Genomic DNA, 18,608 nt, shown 5'->3' with positions numbered 1-18,608 from the left:
TTAAGATATGGGGGATACAGCAGCACCTTTTTATTATTGCATTGTAACTGTTTGTGCCTTTAATCTATTAACTGCACAGAAACATGCTATTATAGGCCAAAATAACAGCTTGTGAGCCAATTGCAATTTTTTCTCACTGTATTTGTAGTTCCTTATATGGAGACTCTATATCAGGGTTGTCCAGCCTTGGCAACTTTGAGACTTATGGACTTCAACTCCCAGAATTCCCTAGTCAGCATGGTAATTCTGGGAGTTGAAGTCCACAATTGCTAAGGTTGGACACCCATGCTCTACAGTATTAATGATACTACCGGTATTCTACATTTTTCCAAGAACTAGTCCATATGTTTGAGAAGTACAGCAGTTGATGCACATTTTCTGGCATATGACTGCCAGACTATCATTCTGCAAACAGTCCACATTCATTTGCATACACATTATGCAAATAGTTTTGGCTGTAGCTGCTACACAAAGCAAGATCAGTGAATGCTAGCCAAAGTTGAAATCTAACACTTCACCTTAAAAGGAAAACAGAAAACCAGAGCAGGTAGGAATATGGTGAAACAGGAGAAAGTGCATTTTAGGGTCTGATAAAAATAGGAGCTAAAAGATAGGGGTGAAAAGAAGATGATTATGCACTTTGGACACAGAAAGAAAATTGGTGGGTTACATAAGGAGTGTGTGTAGAAAAAGAACAATCAAGAATGAGGCAATAAACTGAATTATAACCAATTATTTGTCTGTAACTGAAGGATAATTCAGCCTTCTGAATTATCAGAAGCCTCCACATTAATTTTCTGTAAAACTGCATATAAGTATTATTTGTGAATGCCACAAGTTATTTTTTTTTCTCTCCTTCCCTCACATCTGTTTAGGAAACATCCTCCAGTGGGATCAGAATTGAACACAATCTAGACACCAATGGATTAGTGATTGCTTTCTTACTTTCTGAAGACTAGAAGACACTGTCTCAATCTTTTCTTGAGTAATGGTGATATTTGTACCTCCTTTTTAGTGTTTGATGAATATTGAATATGTAGTTAGTATGGAACAAAGACATAATAAAAGCATGTTTTTTTAAAAAAATGTTTTTATTGGCACGCTTAAGTAACATCTAGGAAACATTACAACTTACTATAGCAACAAATTAACTGGCAAAACATTAATGTATTCAGGGCCATTTAAAACTGAGACATGAAGAAAATATTCATTGAAGCTCTCCCTTCACTAAGCAATCGATTCTCCATCATTTTTGTCCATAAAACTAAATGGCCTACTAAATGAGAAATATCAAAAATAATATTGTATTTTAATGCATTAGTTTAACCACTTGACTGAAATTTGCTAGATTTATATTCATCTTTCTTCCAAAACCCTTATGCAGGAACTTCCCTTCATTATATAACCACAACAACTTGTACGGTAGATTGAGTGAATTGCTGGTTGAAAGTCATCGAGTTTTTATGGCTTGTGTGGAATTGAATCTTGTTTCCCCAGCCCAACAGTTCAATCAATACATTGGCAATCAACTTGAGCATTACAAATTCTGAACTGGATTCTGAATAGGACTCCTGTCCTATAGAACCTACAACATGTGTCAATAAAATACACACAAACACACGCACATCCCTCCAGAATGCTATAGGGCAGTGATGGCTAACCTTTTTGTTGTCACATCCCAAAAGCAGGGGGAGTGGGGGGGTGTCACGTGTGCACATGTCCATACCCATAATTCAATGCGCCCCGCTCCCCCTGTGCATGCGCCCACGACCCCCCTGCATTCCCACTGCTTTTGGCACGCGATAGCCAGTAGGCCCGTTTTTTGCCCTCTCCAGGCAAAAAGGGCAAAAATGGCCTTCCCCACCACTCCGGAGGCCGGGAAAGGACCCATTTACCTACTTCTGGTGGGCCGGGAAGGCCTGAAAATCAGATGGCCGGCACACACATGCGTGCTGGAGCTCAGCTAGGGCAACACTTGCATGTTCATAGATATGGCTCCACGTGCCACCTGTGGCAGGCGTGCCATAGGTTCGCCATTACAGCTATAGGGTCTCCTGCTTGAATATGGGCGCTGAACTAGAAGACTCCAAAGTCTTTCAACCCTATTATACTTTTACATCTTTAAAAGTGCACTAAATTTGAGAACATACTGTTTCATCTTTATCATCTTTGTTGCTTGTCTTATTATAGAATAATGCCTTTAATCTAGCAGTATTCTCTGCCCAAGGTAAAAGATGTTATGACAGGTTTTGAAATGCAATAGAAAAGATGGAATCTCGCAATTAAACTGCAGTTTCCTGCATGCTTATACCCATTTAGTAGAAGACAAACCCCTGTTATTCTATCTTCTCATTCCCGAGTTTACTTTTATATTTTGATTAGGTAGGTACACTTCAACACAAAGCAACCCTTAAATTTCAGCTACCTAGTTTTTATTTTCCAAAAATAGTCCTCAGATTTTGATGGAACCTAGAGGCATTCCTGGGGGGAGGGGGGGGAATCTTTTCCCTAAAAATTCATATCTGATTTTTAAAATGACCAAAAAATCATGAAACTACAAATGAAATCCCTATTTAAAAATGACCACACCACTTTTCTTAGGAAAACGATTGCTATTTAGCTTTGACATCTGGTGGCTGCTTTCATTTATGGAAATGCTCACATGATATATTCACATGATTTCATTTTGAGTTGTCACTAACGAATTACAGAAAACAAGTCACTAAGAGAAATCAAAATAGGAAAAGAAAACAGCCTCATACACATAACCCGGACTGCTTTTTGAATGAAATGAAAGCCCCTGCCAGTCACTCGTTTCTGGAAGAAGCTGACATGGATATGAAAGAGAGTGTCTCCTTTTTGTAAATGGCATCTGGATACCAAGGTCTGCTATCTTCCAGTTAGATTATCTGGCTGACCTAGCCTCCATTAATTTAATATTTAAAAAGAAAAAAGAAAACTTCTGAAGCTACATCTAATTTCTTCATTGATCTCAAGGGAGACAGTATCAATAGGTTGACTATGATCTTGGTTCATTTCAAATCAAGATTTTAGGGAGCAGGCACATCAATGTAGGCGCAATTCCAGTTTTTAATATGAAAGTCATGACTAAACTAGTATCTATCTCCCCATTTAGCAGCAGTGATTGTATAAGTCATCACAGTATGGTATTCTTCCTTTTTTTGCTCTCTGACCTGACAAGCAACTTCATTAGATGAGCCTACATTTTAATCATAACCAAATTGTTCTGTCTACTCCATGACTTTTTCTTTTTTTGCTTGATTGCTTAACAAAACTGAGTGCCATCGCAAACAAGAAAAACAGGAAAAGTAGTCAGCTTTGCTTTTGGCTCAATTTAGCATTACCTGGTTTTGATCTTTTGAAAAGCTTCAAGCACAGTGCTGTATGGTGTTTTTTTTTTCTCATCTTTAAGTGTCAGAACTTAACAAAAAGGATGCAGTACGAAAGAAGTAGTTTAACTAATCTGACTGGAAATATTGCAGAACACTATCATTAATATATATACTCCATTTATTTTAATCTTTCAGGATATATCCATAAGGTTTTACATGGAGACTTTATAGTGACAACAATATCACTGTTTACACTTCAGATATAATTATATTCCAATGCATATTTAGTAGCTTTCTGAAATCAGGCCTGATTATAAGCTCAGAATAAGAAAAAGATTGCACCACATGAAGGCAAGAAGAACACAAGTCTGGCACACGGGAAGAAGAGTGACAAAAAATATTTTACTTTTTCAGCTGTTCAACAATCTTCATATGGAAATGTTCAGGATCCATCTCTTAGGATATGGAGTCACTTATCTATAGTCTGTTCTTAGAAAAGCATTCAGTCCAGCTTGGTCTTCCATGTAGGCAATCCTTGAAGCTTTTACTATCATATGCTGTCCAGCTTCTTTAAAACAAATGGAGCTATGGAAAGAAACACAATAATGCTCTCAACAAACAAAATGAGGCATTTAGATCTCGATTCCTGATTTAAGTTTAGCTAAATGAGGAGGATGGTAAGTGATGGTATTCTCTTAGTATAGGCAACTGACAATGAATGTCCTATATAAGTGTAACTACACCATGGTAAATTTTCTAGTAAAATTTTTTTTTACTTAGTTTCTTCCCCATGGTGATGAGCCACGATGTTCTGTAGTAGTGCACTAATCAATCTGATCTTGAAAAAGCAGATTTAAGACAATTGCACTGAAAACAAATTTGAGCTTTCCACTTCTTGAGCACCTCTATTGTTCTGAAGGCATCAGTGTATATTCAATACCTAACTTTAAAGTTATATAATACAGATGTACAAATTGCGAAATACTAGAGAGATATTTTCAAAATGCAAAACAAAACAGAAGGGCATTATTTCTCAAGTGCCAAATGGTAAGCAGGCCCATTGAAAGATTTTTTTTTTCTCTACTGCACTTTCTGGGTATCTACTGTTGGAACTCAGTTTGGCAGTTTTCAAAGAACTGCTACCTGTCCAAGACTCTGACTTTATGAAATACTGTATTAGAGTAGTGTCCTTATATCTCAGCTGCAAGAATGAAGACATCTATTAAATTACAGTGATCTTTAAATTTTTTATTTATTTATTTATTTATTTATTTGCTGCCATGTAATAACACTCTGGATTTGAACTTGGATTAATACCTCTGCTATGGAAGATGTGAACGGAGGAAAGTGTTGTGGGCTGCATTAGAAAATTTAGCGACTTCGCTTCTCGGCCTTTTGGCTAAGATCAAGTGTACAAAATTTAGCGACAGCACCAGGTTTTCCTGGTTATCATTTTTCTGTTGTTTTTTTTAAATTTTACATTGTTTTCATCCTTGGGTTGCGATTCCTCCAGAGTTTGGTTTAAGGTAAGACAGCCACATAAATATTTATACTAACTTTACTTATTTGAAACAAATTAGCATGTATTATTCCTTGCGTGAGTAACTCATCCCTTGCCCGTCAGAGATTAGGCAGCCAATAAATTTAAATAAATAATCTGCTTTAACACCAACCAGCAAACATAGCACCGCCTTTCCCATTTTCCCCTAGGGCTGCACCGAGGCATGCCTGGCCAAAGGTCCCCCAATGACCTCCCATGAGCCGGAGTTGCCTTGAATCCAATTCCCCTCTGGATCTACTTCAAAGTACCCCTTAGCCACTATTCCGCCCCGCATCTTCTAATGGCATGAAATGCTACATAGCCACTCCTTGTATGCCCGTATAAAAAAACACCCCAACGTTAAGGTCGCTCCTAAATCCCGGTTTTGCAGCAAGGAAAATCCCCAGCACGTGGCCGCCGCCGCCGCCCCAGATGTGCGCGCGGGAGGCACTCACTGATGCGCAGCACGGCTACGTAGATGAGGAAGTTGCGGATCGAAGAGAGAACGTCCTCGCGCATTTTGCGCTTCAGCTCCTCCGGGTCCAGCTTTGGCCCCAGACCCTCAAGGCGGAACATGGTCTCCGCTGCCGTCGGCGCCCACCGCTCCTCCCCTGAGCCGAGAAAACTACCCAGGGGCTCCCTCTCGAAATAATCCCGCCCTCCCTACGGATGTCATTGAGGGACAAATTTCTTGCTACGGTCGGCGCCCAAAGGGAAAGACTATAGTAGTTCTCCTTCTACACTTCCGGTGCAGAACGCTTTTCAATTCTTGAGTTCCGGAGCCGAAGGAAGGTTCTGATCCTAAGAGATGAAACAAAGTCTCTTTAAGGCTGGTAGAAAATCGCAAGTGGTTTTTTCTTCTTCTTCTGATTTTTAACGTTTCGTCTTTTCCTCTCTCATAGTTTCCTTATTATGTGAAATAGCCCCGCTGCCTGTCTCTTGTAAACTTTTTTTTTTCCTGTTCTCTGCACAGGAAAATTAAAATTGGAAGGGCGGGTTTATTGCAGCCTTACTAAGCTGCAACATTTCGGTTCCTGCTTCGATCTGCAATAAAAAAAATAATCGCAAAGGTGCTCTAACTACACTTTTATAATACTTTTGCTAGGGGGGAAAAAACAAACATTACAATGTTATAGCCAACAGTATGCTGCAAATTCAATAACTATTTGGCACATAGATTGGGAAGTTGAGACTGAAAAAAATACTATCCTCGTGTGCCAGAGCTTGTCTTTGTTTTCTTCTGTTTACAAGAATAAAAGGAAGAGATTTTTGGCCAAATTATTTAATTCGTTTTATTTTATTTTAAATTTTGTATTTATATGTTTTATTCTATGGCTGTTCACCGCCCTGAGTCCTTCGGGAGTAGGGCAGTATATAAATTCAATTAATTAATTAATTGATTGATAATTAAATAAATAAATAAATAAATGATAAATGATAAAGTAAAGAATTCTAGATATAGAATAAAGTACACATGAGACCTACCCAATCCATCTATAGATGTAGCCAGTATGACAGATAGCAAATTGGAAGACAATTCCATCATCCTGATGACCTTGATCACAAATTACCTGCAGAATAGGTTTGCCCAACCCAGTGTGAACACTTTAATATAACTGGCTATAACTGGATTGTGACAAAATATGGACTTCATTCTGGATGCTTGCAATGATAATCAATGAGACATTAATGGACATTTCTGTAGCAGCTACTGCTCAGGCATTGTTCAGAATTGGCCCAAGACATTTTGCTACCCTCAAAAGAACAACAAACAGTAACTATTTGATTGGGAAGAACCTCATTTCATCCATGACAGCAAATCGTCTTTACCATCATCACTATTTTTAATGTCATCTAAAATCGGCTGCTTCACATCTCTCTCCATCTAATAATATGGCATTGCCTGCCACCCAAAATTGCAATTTACAAAGAGGAAAGGAATGTCTCTGGCTCCAAACTGCAGGCAGAATACTTCTCAGTAGGGCTGCCACACTGAAGATCCTTAAGCAGTGAAGATCCTCAAGCAGCAACTTCTAATTCTGGGGGGGGGGGAAGTGTTCACCATTTTAAATCCCACCAATGCTACATCAAGTATTACAAAATATGATTGAACATTTAAAATGACAACCATCTTCCTCAGTTTTACCCACTTATGCTGTTGAAAAAGTTTAGGATTAGGGGACTGTATTTGTATATGATAACTGCTGCAAGACTATTACATGTACAAAAATGGGGAAAAAAACTGAAATATAATGGGATAGTTGGCTAAGATGACATATTTAGCAGAAATGATTTTCCTGATTAGGACAAGGACAATAACTACATTTATTGGAAGTCATTGGAAATATCGTTTGGACTTTTTGCTGAAAAAAATCACGGGTTGCAAGCCAACTCATTATAACTTTTTTTCCTTTTTTTTTCTTTCTTTCTTTTTCTTTTATTGCATCTTTTTCATTTATTCACTTACTACTGTAGGAAGTTAGCACCCACCCCTTTCCTGGAAGAGTGAAATATTTTAGGAAATATGAAAAAGGCAGAATATTATATTTCCCTGGGATAAGCATGTTTTGAAGCAGCTCCCATCTTCCTGCCCCCCACCCTTTGTCAATGGGCCATTAAGGCCTGGGCCAGTCTACTCTACATAACAAAGATCTACCTCCTTCAGGCAGAGCCATAGTAGGAATTGCCAAAGATGGGATTAGCCCTCTACACAATAGCAGCAGAAACTCACCCCATGTGACCTGGGAAGCACATGTGACCATCAGCCAGCAAGGCCCCCACCCCCTGGGAGTCTGACAACCAATCAGGATACTCTTTCTGGGCCCCAGGAAGTTCAAAGCCAGAGAGAGCATAAAAACCCGAGGATTTACTGTATCTGCCCTTTTCTGTTCAGGAACTCAAGCCATGTGATCCTGTCCACCATTAAACCATCTTTCCAAGCAGTCTCCATGTTTCCAGTGTCTGTTTTCCCCACTTGGAGCAGAACCTAGAAGGATGTTTCTTCCAACACTACTAACTTTATTCTTTTTTCCAAAATTTGTATTGCATATAAATCTGATAAAATAAATAAATAAATAAATAATTCTCTTAAAATTTATTTAATAAAAATTATTGTAAAACAAGAATCGGGCAGCTGGTTGATTGAAGAATCAGTGATCTCTGACTAGGAGCTTTATACTACAAGCAATCATTAATAAAACCCAACGCTTGTTGGAGCATCTGAAAGGACAATCAATATAGGAATTCATTCTCCTAACTCTTGTTACCCTGCTATATGGTTTGGGGCATAGAAAATAGCAGGGAAGAAACAAAGCTATGAGGACGAGAGTTAAAACTGGGGTTGCTAGGCCATTCTAGTGGTTCTACAAATAGTTAATGAAAAAAGGCTCAGAATTTGGGTCCTCACTCTGATGTAATAGTCAGGTTACCTTTGATTCTATGCTTTACAGGAATATGGGAAGGAGAAACACATGACTGCTAGAGAAGGTACAACTCTTTTCTAGCTTTCCCAGTGTAGGAAGTTAGCACCCACTCCTCTCCTAGGAAAATGAGATGTTTTAGGAAATACTAAAAGGGCAGAATATTTCCCCTAAAAGGGAGGCAGAAACTCAGGAGCCCCCCTACCCCACCTTTGTTAATGGGTCATTAAGGCTTGGGCCAATCTAATCTGCATAACAAAGACCTACCTCCTTCAAGCAGAGCCATAATAGGAATTGCTCAAAGGCCCTTCATTACATCATCACCCAGCAAGGCTCAACTAAACTTGGGACTTAAGACACCTACAGAGTTACCACTGCATGGCCCCATGGGAGTCTGACAACCAATCAAAATACAAGTTCAAATTCAAAGCCGAACAGAGGGTATAAATCTCTCTCTCTGTGTCTCTCTTCCACCATTAAACCATCTTTCCAAACAGTCTTCATGTTTCCAGTGTCTTTTCCCCCCACTTGGAACTGAACCCAAATGGACATTTCTTCCAACACCAGGTTGAGATTTGGGAGTTGAATGCAACATGTACGTGTTGGGTGTAAAGTTTGCTGTGCAAACTTCAAGGTTTGCCTTCTCACTGCTTGAGGGTCTCTCTGAAATTTGTGTGGTATCCTAAAAATGCTTTGTCACTGCTGAGAACATCAGGTGGGCATTCAAATAGAGAAAGACAGGAAGATCTAGGAAGCAGTATTCATACATTGGCAATTAATGTTTATGTATAATTCATTCCCACTCATTCAGTTGGCAAAAATTAGAAGTGCTGCAGAACCAGAAAGTTAGGCCTTTGGGAGAACATAGTGGAGGAGTAGAGAGCTTCTACAGACAGCTCACAGAGCTGTGACATTTACTGCTAAGATGAAAGGAGATGATACTAAGAGATAAGCACACACAAAAAAATCAAAGTGTCTGATAGACTAGGTGAATTGAAGAACCTTTCAAATATAAATTCTGAAAACACCTCATTAAATGCTAGAATGTCTCTCTTATTCTAGTCATTTTCTGTGGCTAGAATTAGGGCACACTACATTTTTCAAACAAGGAGCCACACTTGACCAATTAGCCTTAATTCACCTTTGTTGCCAAAAATAATAAATTATATCTAGCAATGATGTTGATTTCTCTTATGTTTTCTACCATCCTAGAATTGTATGTACCATAATGGGATGGGAGAAAAATGAGCTGAATTTCTATTTTCAGAAATGGTGATTTCATAGGCATTTGCTTGCTTCTTTCTAACAGGATTTGGTCAAGCTGTTTTGCAATATATCTAAACCTGTTTTGCAGATTGTAAAATCCAGTTTGGAAGTCTAAAAGTTGTTGTCCGTATCATCTAAAATATAAACAATGTAAAACGGTTATAAAACCAGCCATGTTTTTCTCTAACACGTTTTGCAGTGATTTTGTTCAGTTGGTATAATAAAGCTATCACTATTATGGATTTTGATTTTTTCCCCTCAACATACACTATTTTTATACTTTATATTTTTATTTTCCATATCTTTACTAATGTTCTCTCTTAATAAAAACTGCAGATCAGTGCAATCTGGATGCCTCCTAAATGGTTTTATTTTAAATTAACCTAATTCTATTTTTTTTTATTGACCTTCAAATAGTTTCTTTTACTATTAATGCTTTTCTTTCACAGTTTTCAAAATCCTTTTCTAAATTTTTCTGAGCTTCAATAAGAAGAGCAACAGAGAAATAGAATGATGATTATGATTGCCAAATTCCATAAAGAATTTAAGTCTTTTTCTCCAGAATAATTATTTGTGAATTGCATGCAGGGAGATATTATCCTATATCAACTGAGAAGAATAGAAGCAAATGTTAAGGAGAAGAGAAAGAACGAGAGGTGCAAGTGACTGTAGACATACTTGCTGAAGAACATGGATTATTTGGAAAATATACACATTTCAATCTTTTGTTGTGTTTCCTGTCCAGATAACTTTTCTGATTTTATCTCTATCTAGTATCTTTCCAGGGCAGCTACCTGTTACCCTAACCTGTTTTCACTCCTTTTTTTCCCTTCTTCTTTTTTGTTGTTTCTACTGGAAGCAGGGAGGAATATTCTGTACATCCTGATGCAGGATCAATTATTTTTATAAATGGGATGCTTTTACAGTGAAGAAATTTTAATCCTTGGTTATTTCATTATTGTATTTTGGAGTGCCTTGTCCTGACCTTTTCTGAAATACAGCTTTTTCTGATGAATATACATACCTATTCATAAGCACAACATTTTCGGCCTGCATGTATTACTTGGGGAAAGAAAAGTTCCCAGGATTGGATTCTGAGAACCAGCAAGTCTGTCTGGGTTGACAAAGCATCAGTGTGCTGAATTTCTATTGGTGTGTTGCTCCTCTTTCCAGTTTCAATTTATTATAATCAAGAATCAACTTTGAAATTAAAAGTCATCTTTTCAGATAAAATGTAATTTTTTTAATAGATATTTTGGAGACAATTTAAAATTTCTTCGTCCTCTTAGATAGGTTACATGTTAATTATGGTGTGCAGATAGCTAGATAACTAGGTGGTAGGTAGGTAGGTAGATAGATAGATAGATAGATAGATAGATAGATAGATAGATAGATAGATAGATAGATCTTCAAGTCAGTCCTAACTTACTTGTTTGGACAAATTATGCAGGTTTTTTTGACAAGATTTTCAGAAATAGCTTGCCCTTGCCTTCTTTCTAGAGCTGAGAGAGAAAGACTGCCCAAGTCACCCAGCTGTGCTTAAGACAGGATTAGAAGCCAGGTATCCCAGTTTCTAGATTGATGCCTTTAACCACTGAAACCAACTGGCTCTCAAAATTAATTATAATACCTGCAAAACTGACATCCTTATAAACTGGAAGAACTGAAACTGGAAAACTTTGATAGTAGAGTGGTATGAAATAATGCAAAGATGTTATTTGCAAAGATGAAATGCATTTTTAAAAGTATATCTAACAGACATGGAGAAGTACTGTTAAAAGGTGAGATTTTATTGTGTTTTTAAATACAGTGACACCATACAGGTAGTCCTTGATTTACAACAGTTTAATACGGTTTTTTTTTTTTTGTTGTTGTTGTTCCATTTGGTTTCTGCTAGCAATACAGAAGTAGTCAAATTATTACTTGTTAGCATTTAAATATTTCAGATTTTGGAAGCACTGCAAGATAAAGAACTGATTAATATGGGGCTGCCAAGAAGACTAATAGATCCCAGGTGAATCAGGAAAAGTCAGGTCTTTGAACTTTTACACCTAGTGATCCTGCTGACATTCTGATTGATATGTCAATTGGATGGATGATTGAGATGTGGTTGTTCTTAGGAACTGTATTTCTGAGAGAAATTGGGGTTTCTGAACTGTCTAGATTAGAGCAATAAAAGCTTAAGTAGAAAGTTAGAGGAATCTTGTGGGGGAACCTTATTCCAGAGGACAAGCACTGCTACAAAGAAGCTGTACTTCAAGGGTACTTCAAGAAAAATTTGTTTAAGGAACCCAGAGCACGACAAACTTGCCAGATTGTATCAAGCAGGCAGATATTATGGGAGCCAGGCACTCTCTCATGTAATCAGACCCCAGGTCAAGTACAGCTTATATAAGTAATGACCAATACTTTGAATCACACCCAAAAGCCACTGGAGCTCGCAAAGTAGAGGTGTTACATAGGAATAGCAAAGTATGCTCATTATTGCCCACAGCATTGTTTCTTGGGCCATTTGAAACTTCTAGGTAATCTTCAAGGGCAGTCCCCTGTAGATTGCATTGTAGTACTCAAGCCATTAGATGACCAATGCATGAGTGACAAGTTATAACATATAACAGTAAGCTCCATTGTCCCATGAACTTATACTACATAGTTTGGTCATGAAATGTTCTGCAGGAAGAGAAGCAAATTCAGAAAACACCAAGAACGCAACAGTTCAGCCTGTGCTACATCTATTCTCCACTGATGGTAATTCAGTATTCCTGAGAAAGTATATTTAGGGAGTGGGTTATTTATCTGATGTAATATTTCTCCTTCATTTTATCACCATTGCCAACAAGGTGTCCTCCAAGACAATTGTTTCAAAAGGTAGATTCGGTGTTATATTCTGGGTATCAGAATTGTGAGGGGAAGCCCTCTACAAGCCATGAGGATGAGTTTGCAAAATGGCATATATATCCATTCAACATCCATCTCACCTGAAGACAGATTCTGGATCAACTGCTCCTGTTTTGAAGGATGGCTAGTGTTATTGTTTCTTGTCACCACGTCCTTATTTAATCATGCTGGCCTAGATGTGAATCAATTACTTGGTGAAACCTGGTAAGAATTGTTAGGGGAAGATGGCTGAGTCATGTGCCAGAGATTAGAAATGCTTCTTTACCAGTGAGTTGTGTAAATACACCTAGGACATCGTAGAAGCCTATTACACTGAGAATACAAAATGTTCTTCACTTTGTTTAAAATAAGGTTCCTCATCCAGGCTTTCTGGGATAATGAACTATGTCTTAATTCAATCTTTCATTGAGGATGCTAATTATCTGGATCCTCCTCAGTCTGGTTTCTGAGGCAATACAATAATGGTAGTGCTTGCTGGGAGCTGGCAAGTGTTACTAGGAGAAGAGCTCTGCTGGATGCCATTGACCCTGTTATTCTCCTGGAGCATCTGCACAATATGGAACCTTGGAGGTAACCTGATCTGTAATGGATTTTGCTTGGTGTAGCTAAATGTTCCTAGGGAGGTTCTGGGAAAGTATTGCCTGGCCCACCTACTAGTGGATTACAGCATTAAACAAAATACTAGGAAAAAATGTTTCTAACAGTATGAATCAACGGAGAATGGAAACAATCTGCCCTGAAAAATGATACGTTTCTTTTACTGAAGACTGAAAAGCCAGAGGTAGAATGTGCACTAACAATGGTTTTCTTGTATCAACAAGAGGTTGGACAAAGTGATATTTGATTATCTTTTCTGATTCCTATATTTCTACAAAGTAAACAAGCTATTTTTCAGACACGATGTGCACTCTTAACATCCTATGAAATTGCAAATTGTTTGACCATTCAGGTTGTGGAGTTAAAGAAATTCTGCATTTTGCATTTGAATGCAGAATGTTTATTTCTTTACTTAATACATTTTACCCAATACATCAGACCAGAGGTGGATTTACATTTGAATGCTAGACAGCTGACTCACATTTATGATGGTTGCTGTGATTATCTACAAATCTATCTATCTATGGTATCTATCTATCTATCTATCTATCTATCTATCTATCTATCTATCTGTTTTAAGTACCCAAAGAATATATTAAAAATCTGTTTACTATTGCTTCCGAGTACAAGATACAGAATAAAGGCCTCAAAGTTATAGGAAAGCAGATTGCGTTTTGAAAGTTATGAAAAACGTCCTAACAACAAAAGTTCCATAAAGGAACTGATTACTCAGAAAGTGATGAGTGACGAGTTCCTCTTTGCTATATACACAAAGAAGCTAAACATATCTGCTGCCTGCCAAGGAAACTTTAATTTGGATTTCTGCACCAAGCATGGGATTCTATTTGGTGGATAAAATGATTTTTTAAAATTCTATGGCCCAGGACTAATGATGGATTTTGGAATTTTTGGAACAAATACATTTTGGAATCCCTATGAAAGCAAGGAAATTTTTACCCATGAGCATTAGCACTTTCTCATCCAAGCCTAGGGAAATTCTATTAATGTGATGTGTAGACTACAATCTTGGGAATATTAATTTAAAAATAAAGTTCCTGTTGGTTCATGGAACCTATTCCCTATTAATACATTAAGGACAACATTCCTAAATTATGCATGGTGATGATTACTTACATCTTGTAGTCAAGATGTAAGTAAGAGAGAGGGATATATACCCTATTGCTCTGATGGTGTAGTGGTTAGAATGCAGTATTGCAGCTTTAAGGTTGACTCAGCCTTCCATCCTTCCAAGGTTGGTAAAATGAGGACCCAGATTGTCGGGGGCAATATGCTGATTCTGTAAACCGCTTAGAGAAGGATATAAATAGTGGTGGAATTCAGTCAGTTCGCTCCTATTTAGGAGAACCAGTTGTTAACTTTCTAAGCAGTTCAGAGAACTGGTCGTTGGAAGAAATCTTATTTTGTTTTTGTTTTTTTCACTTTACAGGGCTAATCCTGTAAAGAAGGCAGGAAGGAAACATTCTGGTGTTGTTTCTAGCCTAATCTTTATTGCCCTGCTTACAGAAACTGTCTCTCTGGTTAACCCTTATTACATTGTAACAGCTAAGGCAAAGCTGAGTGAGTAATGTTGAGTTGGCCATGCCCACATGGTCACATGACCACCGAGCCACACCTACCCAGCTAGTCATTAGGGCAGAGAACTGGTTGTTAAATTATTTGAATCCCACCACTGGATGTAAAGCACTATGAAGCGGTATATAAGTCTAAGTGTTATTGCTATTTGGTGTCAAGAGGGTGAAAAAAAAAAAATCAAGAAATGATAAAACACACCAAGAAATACAAGTGAAGCATCAGGAAAGTTCTCCTATTGTCAGCGCCAGTAGGTAGACCAGACCAGAAAAACAACTGTACAGGAAGACCAAAATGACACTTTATTGAAATAGGCTATACTAACAGAATCTTGCAAGCCTGCTGGGAATGTACCTCCCCTGTTATACCTTGGTGAATCAGGGAGGCATTTGCCTGAGTCTCTCTACTGAATACTATCTTGCTTCCCTTGGACTTAAGGAATGTTTCAGTCTGTTTGCCTAGGTAACAGTTCTTGCATACTTCTGTCAAGATCATTCATCTCCCCTGGCTTTCTATGATCATTGACTTGGAAAGCAGATTGAAAAATGCAACGGAAATAGAAGATAAGAGATCCAAGTAACAAGGATCTGAATAACCCTAACAAAGTGGACGTTTAAATGAAATGGTAACCTGGAGATGGATGGAATGCTTATAGACTACACAAACATCCTCCCCTCTCCCTTCCGTCCTTCAGAACATGTTCAAATTGCTTCAAATGCCTAGGGCAGGGGTCTGCAACCTTAAACACTCAAAGAGCCATTTGGACCTGTTTCCCACAGAAAAGAAAACACCAGGAGCCACAAAACCTGGGTGGGCGTGGCCAAATCAACATCACTCACTTCCACCAGTCACATGACCCACCCTAACCCTACCCAGCTGGTCATTAGGGCAGAGAACCAGTTGTTAAAAAACACCGGAAACCACATAACCCTTTTGACATCTCTGCCTCCCTCCCTCTCTCCCGCTCTCTCTGCCCTGCCCTGGCCTCCATCCCCCGCCATCTCTCTGTCTCTGCCCTGGCCTCCATCCCCCGCCATCCCCCTTACCTTCTCAGGCCAGGCGAGGAGTGACTGGGAGGGGAGGGCGAGGGGCGGGGCCAGCCAGTGGTGGGATCACCCAACAGGGAGCCACAGCAGAGGGCCCAAAGAGCCGCATGCGGCTCTTGAGCCGCAGGTTGCTGACACCAGGCCTAGGACTATAAGACCTGGGCTCCAATAATCCTGATGGCCACTGGATAGCATCCAAAAGATAAGAGTTCTCGGTCTTGCTTTGTTTTATTTAGTGATAAAGGTTTTTCTCTACGAGCTCTATGCATCCTAAATCAAAGCTGTCATTTATAATCTAGTCCAATGTTTTTCAACCTTGGCAACTTTAGGATGTGTGGACTGCAACTCCCAGAATTCCTCAGCCGACACATCTTAACATTGCCAAGGTTGAAAAAGGCAGATCCAGGCATGGGCCTGATCTGACATTCAGCATCCACAGTTCAAAGGTGTAGCCTCAGTCCATCTGGAGCACACTAGTAATAGGAGGCTACCTTAGAAGTTGTGACAAAAGCAGCCCACGTTGCTCAGTTAAATATTATTGTAACTCTATAATCATCGTTATGCAGTAACCTGTGCTCTTTAATATTCTCATATCCACATCTGCTGTTAATAATTATAATTAAAGTTTTTACATAGCAGGGACATGCTATTCCACTGACTATTGTAAGGAAATAGCTGGGAGAATAACTTCACGAATTTCAAACATATAAATTAATAATTCCATAGGAAGAGAAAAATCATTCGATGATTTCATCCTTGGGTCTTTTTCTTTTTCCAACCCGTTAAATTACTGCCCTAATATACTGAATGAATTGGCTCCATCACGAGCCTCTGTCGTATTACTCCGTCAAGAAAGGCAAACTTAATTTCTGGACGGAGCCAGACGATAGCGCCTCGTGACGCTTGCAGAAAACTCCATCGCGGCGATACACCATATATGGCGTTGGGGCGGAGCTTCAAGTCCATGGGGCGTGGCTTCCAGCTAGGGTTGCGTTCAAGCCCCCGCCTTTTGCCGATGAATGACAACACGGTCGAAAAAGCAAGGGGGAGGGGGGGAGGAGGGAAAGCCAGAGGCTCCGGCAGGCGAAGCAAGGGGCGGGGTTATTCTAGAATTAACGCCGCCTCTTTCAGCGCGCGGCCGGCACCTGCTGCTGCTGCTGCTGCTGCTGCTGAGGCAGAGGCTTCACTCGCGGCGCCGCGGCGCAAGCAGAAAGGACATCTCTGGTACCGTAATTCCCGCTCGGTTCCGCCAGCGCGCAAGGAGAAACAAAGTTCTCTTCTGGAAAAGAGCCGGCAGGTAAGCGCGTCTCTCCGCTGGAGCTTGGATTCGTTCGGTCCGCTGGAAGCTTCGCTCTGAAAGGGGCTTACACGAAGGTAAAGGCGCCTAGGACTAAAACTCAACCCGCTGCCCTATTTACCATCCAAAGCGAGCGGGGCGGGAGGCATCTCCCGAAGGAGAGGCGAGCGCCGCGCGCAGCCTTTACTTCTGGAAGCTCCTGGTCGCCGCTCGCCCCGCTTCTGGCCACCGCTGATCCGACAGCTGGAGGTCAGGTTTGGTATGATCCGGAGGAAGGTGACACGGTCTCCCCCACCTCCCACCCCCACCCCCAGTCTTCGTCCCTCCGTGTGGATTGAAACCGTCGTATGTTCTGTTCAAAGTTTTGTAGTCCGGCATCCTGCCTTGCCTGGGAGCAGGTCCTGTTTGCTTCGTCCCTCAATGTGGACTTGAAACCATCGTATGTTCTTCCAAAAGTGCTTCCCCCCCCCCAAGAGGCAACTGGACTTTCTGGTTTTAAGACGTTTCGCTTCTCATCCAAGAAGCTTCTTCAGCTCTGACTGGATGGCGGGGAATGACAACCATGACCTGGATGACCGAGAATCTCCATAGACACAATCGTGTGTTCTGTTCAAAGTTTTGTAGTCCGGCACCGTGCCTTGCCTGGGAGCAGGTCCGGACAAGTAATGCCATTAGCCCATAGACGTGCTGATAACAATGTCAGTCAAACGGTGCATATAGGCAGGGTTTTTCCATATAGGCAGGGGGTCGGGGGATGGGAATTAGGTCAGGTAAAGTCCATAGTTTTATATGTCTATGGAGATTCTCAGTCAGAGCTGAAGAAGCTTCTTGGATGAGAAGCGAAATGTCTTCAAAGACAAAACAGCAAGTCCAGTTGACTCTTGAAAAAAAAAAGATGGTCTTTTGGGAGAATAATAGTTTTTGTGTTTTAACTGTATATGTAACTGTAAGCCGCCCAGGGTTAGTTACCCTATGGTAGGATGGACGGCCAATAAAATTTATAAATAAATAAAAGAAATGTGAATAAATAATAAATAGTTCTCACCCCTTTTTTGCAGGGAAAATCTATCTCACTGCTGTAGGAGGGTGGTTGAGTAACTTGATGAAGCTCAGTTTCTATGAGCAGTCAGACACAGAGTTTCCCTTCTAGAGGGAAGGATGATAAACTTCAAGTGGCTTCCTTCTTTCTGAGCCAGTAGGCTAGGGTGGTGTGACATGAATCTCTGTACTCAGCTTAGAGTTTGATAGACCTTGCAGTTTGCCTGCCTTTGAATGGGTATTAAATAAATAAACTCTCATGGTCGCTTCTCATTCCCTCTTGAGTTTTTTAAAGGTGTAAGTACAGTATATCAGATCATTGATTCCCATAAGTCTTCTTTTTCCTCTGTCTGGCTTCTCCAACTCAGTTTAACTTCAGTACTTATATTGACAGTCCGGGTGATACGGTTGTTAAAATGTTAGATATGGAGTAGGGAATACAGATTTTTTTTTTTTTTGGCCTCCCTTAGCAACAGAAGTTCACTGGGTGATCTTTGCCCAGTTAGTTTTTCTCTATCCTATTTTGGACTGTTTGGGGGGCAAAAGTATACCAGCCTGAGCTCC

General features: G+C 39.8%; 3 protein-coding genes across 3 annotated transcripts in view; 2 read left to right on the top strand and 1 right to left on the bottom strand.

The window, feature by feature from the left end:
* The window catches only part of IGFBPL1 (insulin like growth factor binding protein like 1), a 44,111-nt gene extending 43,025 nt beyond the window's left edge, over positions 1–1,086 (top strand). Inside the window, exon 5 of the mRNA XM_034410779.3 lies at positions 876–1,086. The gene's annotated coding sequence lies outside the window, so the exon portion shown is untranslated. The remainder of the gene's footprint in view (positions 1–875) is intronic.
* Positions 1,073–5,542, bottom strand: TOMM5 (translocase of outer mitochondrial membrane 5). Its single transcript, XM_034410784.3, has 2 exons — positions 5,349–5,542; positions 1,073–3,938 (listed from the first exon to the last, which is right to left on the bottom strand). The coding sequence occupies exons 1-2, from the start codon at positions 5,467–5,469 to the stop codon at positions 3,904–3,906; spliced, it is 156 nt and encodes a 51-aa protein (XP_034266675.1). The 5' UTR covers positions 5,470–5,542; the 3' UTR covers positions 1,073–3,903.
* An 11,287-nt stretch (positions 5,543–16,829) lies between these two features.
* The window catches only part of FRMPD1 (FERM and PDZ domain containing 1), a 71,468-nt gene continuing 69,689 nt past the window's right edge, over positions 16,830–18,608 (top strand). The window contains exon 1 of the mRNA XM_034410775.2: positions 16,830–17,006. The gene's annotated coding sequence lies outside the window, so the exon portion shown is untranslated. The remainder of the gene's footprint in view (positions 17,007–18,608) is intronic.

Source organism: Pantherophis guttatus, chromosome 2 (assembly GCF_059756535.1).
Source record: "Pantherophis guttatus breed Tessera chromosome 2, ASM5975653v1, whole genome shotgun sequence".
NCBI classification, from domain to species: Eukaryota; Metazoa; Chordata; class Lepidosauria; order Squamata; family Colubridae; genus Pantherophis; species Pantherophis guttatus.
Note: the sequence above shows the minus strand (reverse complement) of the source record. Positions and strands in the feature narration are given on the sequence as shown.